A 21,694-nucleotide genomic window follows, 5' to 3' on the forward strand; every position below is an offset into this window, starting at 1 on the left:
GAGCCACCGCGCCTGGCCAATAAAAACATTTCTTTAAATGGAAGAAATTAATTTTATTTATAAATCAACAATTTAAGTGCCCTTGTGAAATCAGCCATTAGGAGGAAATTTGTAATGAATGTAAATTTCTCTACGTTTTTTTAAATCAAAATTGTATATATTTATGGTATACAACAGTGAATGTAAATTTCAATCTTGCAAGTGAATTTTTCTTAAAAGGAGGCATACTTACATGAAGAAAACACATTAACAGCTCCCTGAGAGGGCTCTGAGCATTTAGTTTGGTGGACTGAACAGTAGCATCAATTAATCTTCCCACATATCTTGGACTTTATCAGATTAGGCTGAAGAATTTTGGAACTGAATCCACTTTGGTTGTCTTAACAGAAAAATTTTCTCTGAGCAAAAAGCAAAGTCTATTCTTATTTTTCCATCTATGATCTGGCTGAAGGATCGGTCTGGGGGTGACTTTCTGACAAGTGACAGAAGGGGGCACTGATGACTGCAGACACTTTAATTGAACAATCCTTCAGTACTTGTCACTGTTCCCTCCAAGCTACTGTCTTTCCAGAGTCACTGGGCATTATCAATCCCTGGTAAATGAACTGCCAACAACCAACAAAAGTCTTACCTGATCTTACAAGTTCAATATTCCAACTCAACTTGCTTCTTGTAGAAGTCGGGAAGACTTGCCCTTGACTCACACACTCATTTATTCATTTATTCATTTATTCATTCACACCATTCACTTATCCAATCAACAAATATTCTCAACCCTAAAAAATCCTGAGATGATTCTGGATAATAACAAGAAAGTTTAGACAGAGCAGTCATTAGCAGCACAAGAGCTGGAACCAGAAACTAAAGGAATACCTAACCACATATTGTGCCTGGAATATCTTTCTGCCCAACTGCAGTGTCACTCTACAGAAATCTTTCTAAATCTCATTTTAGGAAGAATGTCTTTGGATATTCCTCTGTTAATATCCTTAGTGTAGTGCTTATGATATTACATTGAAATTAACCGCTTCCACTCACCAGACTGAGCTGCTTGAGGGAAAACAACCATGTCATCCAATCCTCTTTGTGTCCCTGGTATCCAGCACAGGGCCTGGCATATAGAACTTACTACCAACGCAGCAGTTCTCCCGATTCCAATGAAGCTAGCAGATTTCTAGGTATTATCAGACCTGCATTGTCCAGTATGATAGCCACTAGCCACATGTGGCTATGAAGCACTCGAAATGTGATTAGTTAGGATGAATTGAGACGTGCTATAAGTATTTAAAAAACATCAAATTTCAGAGACTTAGTACAAAATAGTGTAAGATATCTCTAAAAAGTTTTTCACTGATTACATGTTGAAATGGTAATACTTTGGATATTGGGTTAAATGATTACTAAAATTCATGTTACTTGTTTCTTTCTACTTTTTAAAATGTGGCTATTAGAAAATTTAAAATTAAATATGTGGCTCACCTTATATTTCTATAGGCTAATGCTGGACTAAATCAAAGGTTATGTTCATGTACAGCCACAACCTGTCTCTTGTACTTGATTCTCTGAAGTCATGTTGGTTGGAAGGGGAATTTGGCTTAATGACTAAAGAAGATTAGGTTTTCATTAAGCCTGTTTTCAGAATATCCAGGGAATACAGACTTTTTTTGTGTAAAATTTTATCAGTATGTCCTACATTTTTTAGTAAGTTTGCCTTTTTAAAGAAAAAATAATGATAATTCCAACTCTTGCTGTGTTTGACTCTTCGTTGAGTCAAAGTCCTACCAAGGACATGTAATATCCATGCAGCCAACACTTAAATAGCTCTTCAGTTTCTGGCTACAAGTGACTATGTTATCTTCTATCCTCCCTCAGCCTCTGGCATCCTGAGCAGTCACCCCTCCCATTCTGAGCTCTTTCCACTGACCTCAGAAGAAGGCTGGCTCAAATAGCACACTTGTCAAAACACCTAGGTAAGCACATCTGTGGGAGACACTATATAAATAGATACATGGAAACAGAGTGCTCTGTACTGATAACGAAAACCATTTACAAATTCCCTGCACCTTCCAAAAGGTTGATTTCCTACAAGGACTCGTTAAATGTGAATGTCACTAATAATTTTAATTCTGTCAGCTTAGACAGACCTGTTTTATAGAAGCACTGGCAAAGCTGCAATTGAAGGTGATTTTTAAGTTTTGGGTATTGCTGTAGCAAAAATCCTCTGTGCTTAAATAGAGAAACGAAAATTGATCAACAGAGAATGACCCAAAATAAAAATGCTGAAAAGTTTCTAAGTGATCTGTGGGAAAGGCTGAAAGAGTTGGCTTTCACTGGTCTACAGCAAGATAAATACAAAAATAACAGTTGTATTTACTTCTGTCTCCTCTCTATACAGGAAACCATGAGTTTAAAACATTTAACATAGTGTTTGGCACATGGTGTTTAATAAATATTAGTAAAATGAAAATACAAATGTATAGGTGCTTATTATTTAAAGGAATATTGCAATCACTGTGCTTTCCTTGTTTTTTGTGTGTGTGTTTGTTTGTTTTTATCCAGACTGGTATAGTAGACAGAACATAGCTTCCAATTTTATTCAGAATAAAATTTAAAGTCCTTACCATGGGCTACAAAGCCGTACATGATCTGCAACCCAACTATCTCTCAGCCTCGACTCTGACCACTTGCCCCCTTACCTTACTCTGTTCCAGCATCCCGACCTCCTTGTGCTCCTCAAATAAGACACATATCCCTGCCTCAGTGCCTTTGCACCTGGTCTTCCCTTTGCCTAGAAACTCATTCCTTCAGTATCTGCTCAAATGTCACCTCATCAGAGAGGCTTTCTTTACCACCTCATTCAAATACATCCCACCCGTTTATCCTGCTGTTTTGTCCTCATAATGTATTACCACTTGACATACTATATGTTTTATTTTTTGTCTCCCCAAACTGGAGTGAGTTTTAACAGGGCAGAGACCTTATTCATTTTGTTCACAGCTGTATTCCTTGTGCCTAGGAAGTTTTTGGCACATTGTAGGAGTTCAATAAATATCTGCCAAATGAATAAATTAATGAACATTAAACTGGAGTCCAGACACCTGGGGTCTACCCCTAATTCTACTCCAAAAAATTCTGTGACAGACCGGGCACGGTGGCTCATGCCTATAATCTCAGCACTTTGGGAGGCTGAGGCAGATGGATTGCTTGGGCCAAGGAGTTCAAGACCAGCCTGGGCAACATGGCAAAACCCTGTCTCTTATAAAAACACAAAAAATTAGCCAGGCCTGGTGATGCACAGCTGTAGTCCCAGCTACTCAGGAGGCTGAGGTGGGAGGATCACCTGAGCCTGGGTAGTCAAGGCTGCAGTGAGCCATGATCATGCCACTGCACTCCAGTCTGGACAACGAGAGTGAGACCCTGCCTCAAAAAAAAAAAAAAAAAAAAAAAAAAAAAAAAAAAAAAAAAGGTGTGACTTTGAACAAACGACTCCTGACACTCAGTTTCTGAACCTAAAGTCAGATCGGTTGGGAACAGATACTTCTAAAGCTAGCTCTAAAATCCTGTGGGTTTTATAATCTGCCTTTCACAAAAGTTCTCTGGTGAAGTTTTAGAAACATAAAAATCTTTTTTGATATCCACAAACTACAAGCACTGTGAGGCATTTTATTATGATTCAAAACACCGCTGCAATGATGAAGCCTTCTCCAACCCTTCCAGGTAGTATGGATCCCAAGACTTTGAGGTGCCTCATACACACCTTTTCTTCCTTAAATCTCTTCTAACAGCTAACGACATAATTATGTTTTTCTGTTTCCCCAACTAGAATGTAAACATTCTAGTTTACATTGATGGTAATGGATTACAGGATGGTAATGGATTCTTAGTTATTTTTGTATCCCCAGCACCTTGCATTGTCTATGGCAAATACTAATAGTAGGCACTCCATGAATGTTTAGTGAATGAATAAATACAAAGTGAAATAGGATCATTATTTATACTGAAAGCTGAGACCATCTCTCCCTTCATGGATGAACAGTGGGCAGAAGGTAGAGCCTTCCTGCTAATAATGACTCATCTGATGGAATAGATGAAACTATTCTTAATGGGAAGCTTAATGGGAAGCTAAAGCTTAATGGGAAGCTACTAAGAACCAAGCACTCCTCCACACATTCACATAATTTATGCAATCCTTAAGACAACCTGATGAATTAGGAATTCTTATTATTTTACAGATGAGGAAATTGGGCTCAAAGAGGACAGAATTTGCCCATTATGGAACAACTAACAGGATTCACAATCAGGCCTCTTGATGCTATATGTCACATTCATATCACTGGATGATATATCAGGATAGTTCTCTGATCCAATATACATGTTGGTGTATGTAAATGATGAGCTTTCCTGCACGACAAAAGCATTTTATAATTAAAGGGAATTTTTCCTCAATTCAGAAAGATTACTGTAGATAATTATATATCATACCTGAAAGGGTAAAGGAAAGTTTACAGATTACTTTGTGCCTTTTGAATTTTTAAAAATAAAGATTTGTAAACCAAAAATAAAATTCTAAGCCCCCTGACCGTCTGAACGGACCCCTCCTTTCAGCAAGGGCATTCCAAAGCTAACCTGAAAAACTCACTCAGGCCATGATGGGTGGGGAGATGGAACATGCCTCACTACATCCCCCTCCCTTTTGGACTTACTGATAGAACAACTCTTTCAGTCTGATAAGAAACATTTACAATCTATTCTCTCTCAAGCCGGCTACCTGGAGGCTTCATCTGCATGACAAAACTTTGGTCCCAACATCCCCTTATCATAACCCAGACTTTCCTTTCCACTGATTCCAAGTCTTAAGAGAATAACTTAACGCTTTCAACCAATTGCCAATCAGAAAAAACTTAAACCTACCTATAATCTAGAAGCCCCCACTCCCTTCAGTTTTCCCACCTTTCTGGACCAAACCAATGTACATCTTACATGTATTTGATTGAGGTCCCATGTCTCCCTAAAATGTGTAAAATTAAGCTGTCCCTCAACCACCTGGCCACATGTTCTCAGGATATCCTGCAGGCTGTGTCACAGGCCACTGGTCACTCATAGTTGACTTCAGAATCAATCTCTTCAAATATTTTACAGTTTGACGCTTTTTTGTCAACATGTGCTTTTCCTAAATCCAGAAGTTTTGCTGACTTCCTGTTACCCTTGTCATCTAATAAAAAATAAATTGGATGCTTTTTCCAGGCCTCCATTTTCCATATTCCCTCATGTTTCCCTCCACTCTATTTATTCTGACCTCTTTACCTGGTGTCCACCTTACTGTCTGTAGTCAGAGCAGGCTGAAGTTTACTGCAGACAAATCACATCCTTTTCTGAAGGCCTTGACCTTTGTCAAATGGCAATACAACCCCAAAGTGGTGAATTGTCAGCTGCTCACATTTTAGTGTAAATGAGTTTTCAGATTCTCTTGGTTGTAAATGTGGTTGGGCAAGGATATGAGGATCCCAGACAACAGTAAGGGAAAGGTTATAAAAGCTGGGGTTGACAGACTTCCCCTTCTCAACACTGCCAAGGGATCACAGGTCCCCTGCTCCCTGATCCACTCCCTACAGGTGCCTTCTCCTCTGCTCTTCCTGTTTGTAGTCCCTGCCCACTACTTCAAGGCAGCTCCAGCCCAACACTCCCTCTTCTGCCCTTGCACAGTACCCACCGTCCTTCCCTCCACCTCTATATAGCCTCACGCTCCCCATGTTAGGGAAACGTTTCCCCATAGGGGAAAAAGTTAGGGGAACTTTTTCCACAAAGTCCTTGAGGCCAGGGACTGTGCTTGCTTCCCACTTGGTAGTTGCTTGGTAAACATGTGACATGCATTCAGGACTTCTTGCCTGACCGTCCATCCTCCCCAATGCCACTCTATGGGCTACTTCTTCAACATCGGCTTTGCTGGCTTTGATTAGGTAAGCTGGGCGTTCTGAAATGGTACACACCCACCTGCCACCTTCAAAACCTTTCCACTGTTACCAACAGACTGAAGAAGAGACATCACTGACTGACGCACAGTCAGGGAAAAAACCCAAAACACATACTCAAGGAGAACCAGTGAAGGTAGAAGCAAATCCAAATAGAGATTAGACGATTTCTATTATTCTCATTTTAGGGCCTTCTTAAAGAAAGGGACGGAGGGTGGGAGATCGAAGGGTGGGAGGCGCATCTTTTTTACATAGTATTTTACTTCATCACATTCACGGAAACTGATACATGGGACCAGGAAAAAAGAAGCAGGACTTGAAGAACAGGGATTACTGAAACTCATGCTTCTTTTCCCCCAAAGAATGTATGGGCCTTTGTATCAAAATAAGGTCACCTTATTGCAGCCTAGTCCAGTGCTAGGCCGCCGGGGAGACCGCCATTCATCTGAAGGTACCAGTGCGCCTTCACCGCCTCCACCCCACCCCCTTCTCTAGCTCAGGATTTAGCGATTGTTCCTGTGCCTTGGGCCAGATGTACGCGTTCCAGCACATTTCGGCAGTTAGGCAGGACCTAAGTAAATCCTCAGGAATAAACAAGAGCAGCGAGTCACAAGGAGCTGGGGGCGGGGGTAATGAACTCTGCTGCAGGCGGGCCTGTCACTCCAGCTGACAGCGAGCACCTTCACCTTCAAGTTCTTTTAAACGGCAGTGCACCCAGAGAGTAAGTGCCTAGCTCGACGGAAACGAACCCCAGAGCTTAAAAACTTAAAGCAAACAAGCAAGGGAGCTGCTAGCTGCCCTGCAGGCCCTGGGCCGAGGAGAGAGGCTCGCGCTACCTGGCGTCGGGCTCCTCCTCCGACTCCGCCGCCGTCTCGTCCTCCTCGCCCTCCGACTCCTCCTCTGTCTCCAGCTCCCGGGTCGCCTCCTCGTCCCCGTCGGAGCCGAGAAAGCTCTCGCCAGCGTGGTTGCTATCGCGGCTCGCCATCGCCTCTCCCGGGCCGGGGCCGGAGTCGGAGCCGGAGCCGCCCGCGCCGCGCCTGGTGTTCTCCCTCCGACTGCTCTGGCCCCTGCCCTCCCAGCCCTGCCCCTGCGGGGGCGGCTCGGGTTCCAGGCGCCGGGGGCGGGCGAGCCCCGCGACTTTAAATAGAAGGCGTCAAAGTTTCGCCACCAAGCTTCTGGGGCCCGGGCTCAGCTTCTCTTCTTCCCCGAGCCCTCCCCCGCCCCCGTTTCGCCAGATCCCTGGAGGGCCTTTCGGACAACTGGAGATCATTTTAAGGGGCGCGGGCTCCGGCTGCACCAGGGGGTTCAAAGGAGGAAAGACAACCTAGCCCCGTCTCTATTTCCTCCAGAGTGAGTCTTTTCGGTTTTGAACTACTTTTTGGACCCTTTATCCCAAACAATAACTACATCCTGAACGGGGCACTTAACTACCAGGCACTCTGTTGAGAGTCTCGCTTTCATTACCTCGATTCTGCGGTGGTACCTGTAGAAGGTTTTACTGTAGTGCTGGTTTCCCAGATGAGGAAACTGAGGCTCCGAAGAGCTCCAGCAGCTCAGGCTCTCATTGCTAGTAAAGTGACCCAATGAGAAACAAAGCGGCCCTGCTCAAAAGCCCAGTTTTGAACCATTGTTCCGTCCCGGCTCCCTTTATATCGCAAGTCAATATACTGTATATTTTCTTGCTCAGTGGTCCCCGTTATTGAGCCAGGAAACTTCATCTCCACTCATCTTAAACCTTGAGGAGGAGCAATTTCCCCCACGTTAGCAAAAAGCTAAGTTTTGTCTGAAACTGGCCCAAAGGCCCCAAACCTTTCCCCGGATCAAGTTGTGGTTAAAACCCCTCAATGGCTTCCCACTGCTCAAAGCCTGAACCCCAACATCCTCACAAAGGTAACGGTTGCCTAACTGGCCATGTTTTACCTGTCCACTGTTTTTTATTTTTATTTTTTTATTTTTTGAGACGCAATCTTGCTCTTGTCTCCCAGGCTGGAGTGCGATGGCGCGATCTTGGCTCGGTGCAACTTCCACCTCCTGGGTTCAAGCGATTCTCCTGCCTCAGCCTCCCAGTAGGTGGGATAACAGGAACCCACCACCATGCCTAGCTAATTTTTGTATTTTTAGTAGAGACGGGGTTTTACCATGTTGGCTAGCCTAGTCTCGAACTCCTGACCTCAGGTGATCCGCCAACCTCAGCCTCCCAAAGTGCTGGAATTAACAAGTGTGAGCCCCCCGCGCCCACCTGGTCAGCTCTCTTTAGAAGTCAGGAGTTCCCAACATTGTCAAGTCACTCCACTGTGTCTTTATTTACACAATTCCTTCTGCCTCAAAGGTTCATCCCATTTTTACCAGGATACCAATCATTCAAGATACCACCTTTCTCTGAAATCCCAAAGTTAAACTCTGTACCTCTCTTCCAGGTTCCCACATAATCCTATACAGATTATGTTTGTATCTCCTTCCCCAGCAGACTTTGTAAGTTTACTACTCACCTTTGTCCCACCATTCCCATCCCTTACAAGCCTACACACTAGCAAAGTAGCTAGCACACAGCAGGTACACATAATGGATGCTCCCTGAAGAGAACAGAACCAGACCTGCTGACTGTACAAATTGAGGTATCTTTACAATAAAGATACCCATTTTATAAGAATGATTTGATGGCTAGAAGTTAACATTTATTTTTAATTATAGCAAGTCACAGAGTTGTTAAATGTGACTGTAAGCTGGGGATTATTCACCAGTTACACTAGTTGCTATGCATATGTCTGTAGCTAATGAACTGTAAATCTTTGAATTACAGTACAGATACATCAGCTAGTGGGACATAAGGAGGGAAAACAGCAGAGTCAAGACCCACAGTTCACTAAACCAGATTTAGCATCAGCAATATTTATTCTCTTAACACCAACTAGACTTTACTATCAGTAATCCCAAATGACCATGCTCATCCAGGACAAAAGGAATTCAATCGCAGCTGTGAGAATCTGTTACACACTAATCAAAACCACAGGTAGCCATTCTATGTTCCTTCCATCATTTAATTAAAAATTTCTTACAAACATTAATGTCTATGAGATTTGCAAAGATCCTAGTTCAAATCAATCCAAAATTTAGAATTGTAGTACAGATTGCACATTTTAAACACCACTTTAACAACATATGCAAATACAGTCAGCCCTCCGTATCCATAAAGGATTTGTGAATTCAACCAAGGATGAAAAATATTTGGGGTGGGGGGTAGGAGAGGGAGGAAGAATGGTTGCATCTGTACTAAACAGGCATAGACTTTTTTTTCTTGTCATTATTATTCCCTAAACAATACAGTATAATAACTATTTACATAGCATTTACATTGTATTAGATATCAGGTAATTTAGAGATGATTTAAAGTATACAGGACAATGTGTGTAGGATATATGCAAATTATATCATTTTTTATAAGGGACTTGAGCATCTGTGGATTTTGGTATCTGAAGAGGATGGGGGTGGCCTGGAACCAATCCCTCAATATACTGAGGGACAACTACGTACAGGAATGGACAGATCAACACAAACAGAAAATAATTTAGTACTCATCAAACAAATGAGATTAGTAACTTAAAAGTCTAGAAAATTCTCTCATATATTAACAGTTCACTTATCTGACATATTTGGCCAGTCACATGTGCATAATTTTAGGCCTCAGTCTACTGATTTAGAATTGAGTCTAGGTTTAGTGACTTCTTGATCTGTTTTTCATAGTAAAACAAGTGAAAAGCAGCAGCAGTAAGGGTGGGGCCATTGAAAACTGAGAAAACAGTGACAGTGAGGGAGTCCACAACATGGTAAATTCTGGGGTTTTATTAGGAAATGTCATAATACTGTAGAGGCAGAGGGTACATACTTACCCATCCCTGAAAGTTGCACAGTATTAATGAATAGTACTAAGACTAATGCTTATAATGATTACCCAGTCATCACTAGAATATTAACTCTACTCAGTACGTTCTCATTAAGAGATGCACAATGTAAATTTTAGGAAAAACTCCCCCCCGCCAAAATATGAAAAGCTCAAATGCATAAAAAGTGTTACACATCAGGAATCTAAAACACTATGTGTAAACTTTCATTCCTCATAATGCCAGAGACATAAGATATTGATGTGGTTAGCTGGCTAATAAGTAGATTTAGTTCAGTTCTAGATGATAACTACAGCCTCAGTCTCATCTCAAAAGCAAAGACTTTCACAGAAAAAAAAAACCACCTCGACAATGTCCATATATAAATTTTATTGCATTTGACGTACAAAAATTTGAACTTAAAGAAGAAAATGAAAATGTGCACCTTTTACAAGTCAAAGAAAAGCAAAAGTTTTGGCATTTGGTCTGCGAAAAAAAAAATACGTTAGAGGTACAAACTGTACTACAGCAGGTCTAAAAAATGTTGGACATAGTCCTTTTGAAAAAGTTAAAACTGTTTTCAAGATTACTTTTTATATTTAAATTTACAGGCACTGACCAATTTACAAATATTTACATAAATCAAAAACAACCTTAATAAACACTGTAGCTTTTTTTGTTTAGCAGCCACCACTACTTCTTTCATGTAAAAAAAGAAATACTAAAAAAGAGATTTTTTACAAATATTAAGCTTTTATTTATAACAATTTTATTGTGTCATATCTAAAACATTTTGTAGTGGCTTACTGTCTAAAAATTCCAGTTTAGATTACAATCCTATAATTGTACACAGAAAAATATCTGATACTACAAACAGGATATAATCTTAACTTTGATCTCTCAGTTTCTGTTGCTTCATGTCACAGAGAAAATAGAGCAGGAAAACGGCAAGTAAAGCAGAAGTGCACATTGTACTAAGCTATCATAAAGCACAGGAAACAATCTTTGCAAAATGTCTACACTGAACTGATTCTTTAAAACAATTCACTAACTGTTTTAAGAGTTAGTGCTCCTATTACTACAGTGCAAAATGTATTGTTGTTTCAATACAAAATTTAAAGCAATCTCAAGAGTACATCAAAAGCATGTGAAGTACTAATGAAATGCTAATACAGACACACCCAAAGCCTCAGTCTATCCCAGTGAGTCAAGCAAAGCAAAGACTTAAGGCAACTGTTCAGTATTTCATGACTCTGCAGTGATTTGACTGAAATGATTTCGTTTTGCTTCAAGTAACTGAACAACTGACTTGAATCTTCACTTTACTAGAACAGACTTTGACAACAAACTATCTAATGTAGGTTAGACTTTAAGCATGTATGAATTAGACCCCTTCCAAAATTCCACACATCTCTTCAGGATTAGCATGTGTTACAATTAATTGAAGTTGTATCAAAAACTTTTTATTTGTTCAGGTAATTTCGCAAAATATATTTTATCTGATCACCTGAAAACGCATGCCATAATATTACTAATCATCAATGTAAACATTTTCAAAAATACATTTTTATTTTTAAATCAAAGGGTTTTATTAGGAAATGTCATAATAAAATATGCAATCTTTATATGTCTTTTTAAAAATAAAAAATGAAAACAAGAACTATGAAAAAAGCAATTATGATGGAGGTAAACATAATGTATTACGATGAAACTATTGTTCTTTATTTCTTGGAAGAATTTATTAAGAAATAGAGGCCAGTTATCTTTTCAGGACAGCAGCTCTTACAGGTAGTATACTGTTCAAATCTCTCTTGTTTTTCAATCTGTGCCATGACTGGGAGAGAAAGAAAAATCATTCTTAAAACCTGAAATTTATGCAGAACAAAAGACTGAAAGTTTAAAAGAATGTTAACAGTTGTTCTCTCTAGGTGGTAAAATTTTGAATAGTTTTTTCCTTGAGTTTTTTCTTTTTTTGAGATAAGGTCTCGCTCTGCCACCCAAGCTGGAGTGCAGTGGTGCAGTCTCGGCTCACTACAACTTCCATCTTCCAGGCTCAAGAGATTCCCCCACCTCGGCCTCCTGAGTAGCTGGGATTACAGGCGTGTGCCACCACGCTCAGCTAATTTTTAAATTTTTTTGTAGAGACGAGAGGTCTCATTGTATTGCCCAGGCTGGTTCTTTGAGTTTTTATTTTCCAAGTTTTTAACACAGTATAAGTATTATTTCTGTCATCAGAAAATAAAATGTTATTTAAAAACTCTGTATTTTTATGGTTCCAATTCATTAATAAAGAAATGGGCACAAAGGTGGTACTGAAAGAGACAACTGACAATATTTATTCACAGATTAATTCGATCAAAAAATAGCAAACAAAAACTTTGGATTTGAGAAGGGAGGATTATTTCAATTATTTGATTGACTGTCTTACATCTTCACTAGCTTTTTCCATTAAAAATAATATTTATGGGACTGGGTACAGTGTCTCATGCCTGTAATGCCAGAATTCTGGGAGGCTGAGGTGGGCAGATCACTTGAGCCCAGGAGCTCAAGGCCAACCTGGGCAACATGGTGAAACCCTGTCTATACAAACAATACAAAAATTGGCTGGGTATGGTGGCACACGCCTATAGTCCCAGCACTCACGAGTCTGAGGTGGGAGGATCATTGAGCCCAGGAGATTGAGGCTGCATGAGTCTGGGTAATAGAGCAAGACCCTGTCTCAAAAAAATATATATAGTATTTACGAAGGAGAAAGTAAATTTACAATAAGGTACTTTATGTATGCCTCTGGAAAATAACAGTGATTTGAATGGATAAGAAGAAAAGAAACTTGTTAACAAGCTAAAAATCTGTCTCACTACTTGGTGACTGCAGATCTTTGTATTCTAGTCTCATGTCAATTATTCAATTGTCTAAAAGTACTGGTTTTACAACTAAACAATCCTAAATGAAAGCTCACTCATCAATAAGAACACCAATGTAGCATTGCTATTTTTGAGTTCTCAATTTAATCTGACAGACCAAAATATTCTCTCTTGAATATTTGTTTTAAAATTAAAGAATTTCTATAGGACAAATTTTCTATTCTGGTTGCCAAATTAAGAAAGTCTCATTTGAAGGATAGCTTGTAATAGAATACTTATATTTTATCTATTTATTTATTTGAAACAGGGTCTCACTCTATTACTCATGCTCAGGCTGGAGTGCAGTGGCACAATCACAGCTTACTGCACCTTCAACATCCTGGGCTCAAGACCTTTCTCCCTACTCAGCATCCCCAGTAGCTAAGACACAGGTGCATAACACTACACCCAGGGGTGGGGTGGAGTGGGGTGCGTGTGTGTGTTAACTATGTCGTGTGTGTGAACTATGTCTTGCTATGCGTTGCCCAGGCTGGTCTTAAACTCCTGGCCTCAAGCAATCCTCCTGCCTTGGCCTCACAAAGTGTTTGGATTACAGGTGTGAACCACTGCACCTGGCCATTATTTTTATTCATTTTTTTTTTTTTTTAAGAGGTGGAGTCTCTCACTCTGTTGTCTAGGCTTGAAGTGCAGCAACTTGATAATAGCCCACTGCAGCCCCGAACTCCTGCGCTCCAGTGATATTCATGCCTCAATACTTGTATTTTACATTATCATTAAAACAAAGTCCACTTGTACGTCTAGATAATGAAAAAGTATGCCTCTAAAATGATCTTTGCAGTTTTCTCATCTTTTTCTTCTACGAAGCTTTCCCTCCCCTCCATGTCTCAATACTACAATGTGTTGTGGAAGTCCTTGAAGATTAAGACCACATCTAGCAACATCACTGATGAATAAATTCATACTATAGACACAGACACATACATAAATTTTAACTTTCCAAAATATAAACAAAAATAAAACGGCACTCTAATTCCTGTGACAGTGGGGTATACATTAGAAAAAGCATGGACATCAGTTTCCTTCTAAGGCCACAATAAATTCCCCAATATACTAAGGAAGGAAAAGAGTCCGTTAGGTTTTACTCATTTTGGAAATTTAATAAGCTCACTATGAAAATGCTTACTTCGGCAGGGCATGCACGGTGGCTCATGCCTGTAATATCAGCACTTTGGGAGGAAGAAGCAGGTGAAACACCTGAGGTCAGGAGTTTGAGACCAGTCTGACCAACATGGTGAAACCCTGTCTCTACAAAAAAATAAAATAAATAAGCCAGGTGTGGTGGCACACGCCTGTAATCTGAGCTACTTGGGAGGCTGAGCAGGAGAATCCCTTGAACCTGGGAGGTGCAGGATGCAGTGAGCTGAGATTGTGCCACTGCACTCCAGCCTGGGCAACAAGCGTGAAACTCCATCTCAAAAAGAAAAGAGAAAATGCTTATTTCTATGAAAGTGAAAGCAATGTGAATAAAAACAGAGCCAGATCTCTGTGAAGGAAAAGTTTAACTAAATTCAAATAATAAGTTCCCTATCATGCTATATTAATGGATTCACAAAAGAGAAACCATTCTGTCCTATTACATATATATTTTCTCCTGTTTAAAGCATACGGGTCTACTAATGCTTCTAGGGTTGATCTAATGCATTGTTTACCTTTAAAAATTGATCCTTGATCATGTCAAATTTCTGCTTTTCGTGCACTGCTCTGGCTGTATTTGTTCCATCAAAAGGTTCTGCAACGTTAAATGCACATGTACAGAAAACATTATTAAAATGAGAGCTACAGTTTCTTTTTTAGGTTTGACGCTGTCAATATGTAACAGTTTTTGACCTACAAAAATTGCAATTTCAGATGGGTCAGCCTAATATCTTTATTAGATTTATGTATACAGAAAAGCTTAATATACTATGAACTGCCTAACAAGGTAGATAGAATTCAAGGGAGAAGGTGATTAAAAATGAAAGTCATCAGCATAGATGTGTTAAGTCTAAATCATAAATGTGTGTAAGGTTTCTGAAAAATTACAGTGTCAAAGACCTACCCTTAGGAAAATAATAAAAGTCATCAAAAAGAAGAAAGCATTATATCTAAGAGAGGCGGTTAATGTTAAATATCACAGAAAGGTAACTTTAAATTTAATTTTAACTTAAAAGCTGATGTGTCCTTTGAAGGTAGAGGTTCAATACTGGAGAAAATGGAAGACAATGCAGGGAGTTATGGCCCGAGTGGATGGTTTAGAAAAAGATACAGTGAAGTCTGGCCAGACACGGTGGCTCACAGCTGTAATCCTAGCACTTCAGGAGGCCAAAGCGAGTGGATCACAAGGTCAAGAGATCGACACCATCCTGGCCGACATGGTGAAAGCCCATCTCTACTAAAAATACAAAAATTAGCTGGGCATGGTGGCGCGTGCCTGTAGTTCCAGCTACTCGGGAGGCTGCGGCAGGGGAATCACTTGAACCCGGGAGGTGGAGGCTGCAGTGAGCCGAGGTTGCGCCACTGCACTCCAGCCTGGCAAAAGAGAGAGACTCCATCTCCAAAAAAAAAAAAAAAAGAAAGAAAAAAGATACAGTGAAGTAACTTGCATGAGAAATTTGGCAGAAAAAGAAAAGAGAAAAAGAGAAAAGCAAACAGAAGACAGGAAAAAAGCAAAGGAACAGTTTTTATGTATGTGTGTCTCCAATATATATACCTTCCATGTTCACACCACCATCCCACTCACCCTTCACCCACAAGGGAGAAGAATATAGAGAGAGAGGAAGAAACCAGAAGAGTACAAGGAAACTGAAGATCATAATGAGAAGACAAGGATAACTAAAGGCATCAGGAATGAGATGAAATGTCTAAAATAATGCCAGCAGTAGGTAAAAATTACTAGAAATTAAGAATTTTAGCACTGAAAAAGGAGGAAAAATGCCTAGAAGAACCAGTAGGACCAAATAAAGAGTATTTTTCAACAATGAGAAGACCTATGTATGTATTAAAGCTGAAAGGGAAGGACTGGAGAAAGAATGAAGTTGTTGGTAAGAGGAAAGGTAACTGAGGGGAAAGACCTAGAGAAAGTATGGAAGAATAGGGAATCTGATGGAAAGGTCAAAACTTTAGATTTATCATATAATCTACACAGGTCCATAATTTTAAGTACTCTTTTTGCTTATTTTTTATTGCTTAGAAAGGCTATGTTAAAAAGAGTCTACTATCACAGTATTGTGGGGTTCTTTTCCTTAACAGAATAAGGTCATAAGCCAAATTATACTGGATTGCATCATCACAGCACTTTAGAACAGTGTTTAGTATTCAACTGAACACAAGTAACTAAAATAATGTCCACCCAGTGCAGTTTATTAGCACACCAAAGCAGGAGATTTAATTTCATATTCAAAAACTCTTAAAATACTGCATATAATTCAAGATTAAAATATCCAAAATCTGATGTTTTCTACAAATGCTGATTCTCAACTACTTATACTTTTTAACCTCCAGATTTACAAAGGTCTTCAATTTAGCATCTATGAGAATAATTTTGTCCCCTGAAGTCAGTTTTCTACTCACTCAAAATGTCTCAAGGATATATTCAACTACATGTAAATTAATTTTAGAGAAGAAAACTTCTTCAGATCATTTAATTTTTAAAGCAAAATCAATTTCTATTTATAAAAGTCCAACTTGTACTAAGTAATATTTTAAGTGCAAAAGAATATAAAATAACTCATTGTATGTCAATATAAGAATCATATATAAAGATTCTATTTTCTTCCATCTGTAAGTCATGAAATTGTCCATCAACCACAAGAGGGATAAAGACAGCTTAAATTTTATCAACTAGAAAGGGTGAATGCCTAAAGTTTATGTTTATTATTTCTCACACCTACAAAATTTTAAATGATTTTTTTAAATTAAAATTTTTAAACTAAAAGACTTACAAATCACTTCAGACATAAATGTATTACTTTTAACTGAAACACAGCTGAAATTACTCAAGTAATTCTCTTAGTACCATGATGATACATGGATGGTAAACAGAAAACTACCTTCTACACAGATGTATTTATTTCTCCATTCAATACCATCAGGCCTCGGAATGGCTTTGGCTTCACGAACTGAAATCATTTGACTATTCCAGCTATAAGAAGAAAAACAGTAAACATGTTAACTATTTTCATAATTTCTCTTATATTATTTTTATTGTATCAATAGTAAGGCCTACCCCAATCTTCCTGTGGAACACTGAAACCTGTGCCCCAACCCTCAGCACCACAAGCCCTATTTCCCACCTCTATTTTATTTTCCACAACACTTATCATCTTCTAATAATTTGTTTCTTACATTTACTATTTATTACGTTATTCTTCATTGTGTCTCCCTCAAGTAGGAGGAAAGCTCCAAGATACTGGATATTTATCTACTTTTTTCACTCTTCACCTAGGAGAACAGTACATACCAGGTTTTCAACACATATTTCAATACATATGAAAAAATGAAGTAACTGGAAAAAATAAGAAAGTACAGGCTGGGTGCGGTGGCTCACACCTGTAATCTCAGCACTTTGGGAGGCTGAGGCAGGTGGATCACGAGGTCAGGAGTTCAAGACCAGCCTGGCCAAGATGGTGAAACCCCATCTCTACTGAAAATACAAAAATTAGCTGGGCATGGTAGTGTGCACCTGTAGTCCCAGCTACTCGGGAGGCTGAGGCAGGGTAATCGCTTGAACCCGGGAGACGGATGTTGCAGTGAACGGAGATCATGCCACTGCACTCCAGTCTGGAGAGAGGGTGAGACTCCATCTCAAAAAAAAAAAAAAAAAAAGAAAGTACAAGTAAACAAACAAAAAAATAACAACTATGGTCATAGTTAACAACGCAGTAACAATCTGTTATTTGTTAAGAGGGAAGTAATCCTCTAGTGTTATCTTCTGGTATTATTAAATAATTTTTGTTCAGGTACATCTTTATGTGTATGATTTGGGAGAAAATTTTGAAATTTTCCAATAGAAGTAGATGCTGTTTTAGGAAAGCAAAATTAATACTCTATGAAAATATACTTTATTGCTGTATATAAGATAAAGTTGTTAAGAGTAAAATTTTATTCAAGTAAAATAATTTCATCAGTGGGCCTGAAGGTAAACTGTCCAGTCTTTAGTATATACTAACTTTACATTTTTTAAAAAAGGTTTTTCTAACAGTTATTACAAGTATTTTCTTTTTTTCAAGGAACATTTTAAAGTATATGACTACCCAGCTTGTACATGAGAGAAAAATAAATTTGAGGAACAGCTAATACCATTTTTTAAGCAGTATTTAGCTTTCTCTACCACTTAAGACTATTGCTTGGGACCTTCCAACACCCTACACTTCTCCTCTATTTATCAGAAAGATAATTTGTAGGAATATAATAATGGATCCTGTATGGCATTTATTTATAGAAATTTGACTAATTTCTATATTAAATAAGCATGAAAAATCTTGCATCTTGTGAATTTTGATCCTTGTAAAGCACACTGAAAGTATAAATTTATTTTTGTTCTGATCAAGAGTAGTTTGTAAATATTTTATGAAGAAAGCTTTAAGTTCTTTTAAAATATATACATCAGGATTTGTGCTTTTTAAAAATTAAGTAGGTTATCAAATGGAAATACTTAGTATTGGTTACAGGAAAATGTTTCAGATCCCTCATATATTGTAGTTCCATTAGTACAGACTCCAAAAAGAAAGACTACTCTGCTCTATTGTTTCAAATGTCTTTACTAAAAATCCAAAAATCCAAAAATTAGCAGGCGTGGTGGCAAGCGCCTATAGTCCCAGCTACTCAGGAGGCTGAGGTGGAAGGATCACCAGAGCAATGGGAGGTTGAGGCTGCAGTAAGTTGTGATCATGCCAATGCACTCCAGCCCGGCTGACAAAGTGAGACCCCATCTTAAAAAAACAAAACAAAAAAATCCATACAAACGTTTCCAACAATTTTCTTACATTGTTTCTTTACAACAACAATGTAAAGAGGGGAGTTATACAACCACAAACCTGAAGCAAACAAGGTTACATACTACAGTTTGCATCACTTCACTTTATACTAGTTATGTCAAATTTATTAATAAAATGAATTTTCCCTTGAGACTATTTGTTTTCTAATAACAGCTTATAGGACAATTAAATCTGCAGAATTAAAATTGTAAACGTTATTTTTACAAGGCATAGATTTATTTTTATCTTTCAGAAGAGTTTTAGAATATTGAAATACTATAGCCTGCTGTTAAATTACAACTTTTATTTCCTTAAATCAAAAATTCTATCTTTACCACTATATTTCTATTAAAACAAATCCTGATTTTTTTTTTTTGAGACGGAGTCTCGCTCTGTCACCCAGGATGGAGTGCAGTGGTGTGATCTCGGCTCACTGCAACCTCTGCCTCCCAGGTTCACGCCATTCTCCTGCCTCAGCCTCCCGAGTAGCTGGGACCACAGACGCCCGCCACCATGCCCAGCTAATTTTTGTATTTTTAGTAGAGACAGGGTTTCACCATGTTAGCCAGGATGGTCTCAATCTCCTGACCTCGTGATCCACCCGCCTCAGCCTCCCAAAGTGCTGGGATTACAGGCGTGAGCCACCGCGCCCGGCAACAAATCCTGATTTTACGCTACATGCCACTACTTGGTTCTAAACTGGGTCACAGAAACAGTATGAGATATATATTAATAGATATATTCATTTTATTGATCATCCCTTACCAGATATTATTTAAGTTTCAATGTACAATAAACCCAATTTGAAGTGCTTCAAAAAGAAAAAATATTTTGAATCACTACTATTTGGACTGATTCAATCTACTGTGCTTTCAAAGAACTTTTAAATATTTCCAGATTGTTAAAAACATTTCAAATCATTAAAACATGACATAATTTTATACTCTTTGTACTCTAAAGGTGGATTTATTTATTTATATATTTTTTGAGACAGGGCTTTGTTGACAAGCCCAGGCTGGGGTACGGTGGCACAATCATGGCTCACTGCAGCCTCAATCTCCTGGACTCAAACGGTCTTCCCAAGAGTTGAATTTAAATGGTAATTTAGAAATATCTTCCCTAAATATTTCATTCTTTAAAACACAGCCCATAACCTAAGCCTTCTATCATACTAATCTATTCTCGACCATAATTTGCTTGGCATGTAAAAATCTGTTATTGTCACTCAATAATTAAAGTGCAAAATAAGATACAGAATCTATAAAGAGAGATGTTTCAGAAAGAAGAACAGATACGGGGCTTAATTTAATCTAAAATACACTGATAATAAATGATAATCTTTTAAATATAAAACTGAGACAACTCATTATATTAGAAGCAAGTTAGGTCCTTGCTTATTCTCTCCAGTAATGTTAACAGACTGGCATTCATCAATAAACTCTCTTTAGCCATTCTTTTTATTTATTTATTAGTCAGAGTCTTGCTCTGTCACCCAGACTGGAGTTCAGTGGCACAATCCCAGCTCACTGCAACCTCCGTGCCTCCCAGGTTCAAGCAATTCTCCTGCCTCAGCCTCCCGAGTAGCTGGGACTACAGGCACCCACCACCATGCCTAGCTAATTTTTTTATTTCAGTAGATACGGGTTTTCACTATGTTGGCCAGGCTGGTCTCAAACGCTTGACCTCAAGCGATCTGCCCGCCTCAGCCTCCCAAGGTGCTGAGACTAGGCATGAGCCACTGCACCCAGCCCCATTCTTTTTGTGACCACAGAAAGTATTTTGAGGCAACTGTTTAAATTGGAAATGCTGTCTTAAGCGACATAAAGAAAAATTCAAGTCTAATAAAGTCAAAATTATGAGTCTGATACCATATGGCTCTGTGTGTGTGTGTGTGTGTGTGTGTATAGACTAGTAACATTAAGTGAACAAATACATATAATTTTGTTTTATTGTTATGGGCTAGGAAGCAAACAGAAAGAAAACTTTGTTAGGAATTTCAAATGTCTTAGGTAGAGAAAATATTTTACTCTAATCCTAGAGTTCTGTTTTGACTGGCTTCTCATCTTCTACCTGAACTTTTAAATGTTAGTATTCACCAGGGCTCAGCCTCTTTGAATCTTCTAATGGTAGAGTACACACCTTAGGCTCCAATAATCTGATGTTTCTTTCCCAAATCCTTTCTCCAGCTCTGACCTTTCTATTAAGGTCCAGACTAACATTTACAACCAGCTATTGGAAACTGTCACCTGGATGTCCTATAGGCATCTCTGTGCCCACATTTTCAAGACTGAATGTAATACATCCCATGCATGGTCAGTTATGAAGATCACTCCCTTTCACATACTCTCAATTCTTACCCACTCTTGCTGCACTGAACTTAGTTGGCTGAAACACAACCCTGATTAAATCTACTCCAATTCTTTCCCACACAGCTGAACATGGGTGGAGAGATGCAACCACACAGACTGATCACACTTTAAATTCATGATCACTTAGCTAAAGAGGGCTCTTAATGTTACTACCCCCAACCATACTGTCTTTCCATAGTTAATCCACCCTTTTACGCTAGTGTATGACAATTCATACTTTCATCTTACTTCTCAAATTTCCACCTTCACAATCATTACCAGCCCATGTCCATGACTCATTTCACTAAAAACTTAAAACAATCCAAAAGTAATTCCTACTAGCTCCAATCACATTGATTCAGCTACATTTACCTGTGTCCATATATTCTACTTTTGATCATTATTAATGAATTATCTGTGCTCCTATTCTATTTGTGCTCTAGATTCCAACCATTCTTAACTCAAACAAGTTTATTTCCAAAAATTTACTATGCCTTTCTCTGGTATCATCAATTTTTCATCAAGATGGGTTATTTCTCCTCTCTAACAATAAAAACAAAAACTGGACTCCACTTAACGCTCTAATTTCTACACTGTTTTTTTCTGCTGTAGAGAATGAGT

At 38.7% G+C, this 21,694-nt stretch overlaps 2 protein-coding genes across 8 annotated transcripts in view; both read right to left on the reverse strand.

The window, feature by feature from the left end:
* CMYA5 (cardiomyopathy associated 5) overlaps positions 1-7,035 on the reverse strand; it is a 104,315-nt gene extending 97,280 nt beyond the window's left edge. The window contains exon 1 of the mRNA XM_050795626.1: positions 6,806-7,035. Coding sequence (XP_050651583.1) covers positions 6,806-6,954 — 149 coding nt within the window. The 5' untranslated portion in view covers positions 6,955-7,035. The remainder of the gene's footprint in view (positions 1-6,805) is intronic.
* Positions 7,036-10,222: 3,187 nt separating this feature from the next.
* The window catches only part of TENT2 (terminal nucleotidyltransferase 2), a 73,743-nt gene continuing 62,271 nt past the window's right edge, over positions 10,223-21,694 (reverse strand). For all 7 annotated transcript variants that reach the window (XM_050795679.1, XM_050795681.1, XM_050795677.1 and 4 more), the window contains 3 exons: positions 16,800-16,891; positions 14,421-14,500; positions 10,223-11,681 (listed from right to left, as the gene is read on the reverse strand). In XM_050795679.1, the coding sequence (XP_050651636.1) occupies positions 11,607-11,681; positions 14,421-14,500; positions 16,800-16,891 (247 nt within the window). In that variant the 3' untranslated portion in view covers positions 10,223-11,606. The remainder of the gene's footprint in view (positions 11,682-14,420; positions 14,501-16,799; positions 16,892-21,694) is intronic.

Source organism: Macaca thibetana, chromosome 6, assembly GCF_024542745.1.
Source record: "Macaca thibetana thibetana isolate TM-01 chromosome 6, ASM2454274v1, whole genome shotgun sequence".
Classification (NCBI taxonomy): domain Eukaryota; kingdom Metazoa; phylum Chordata; class Mammalia; order Primates; family Cercopithecidae; genus Macaca; species Macaca thibetana.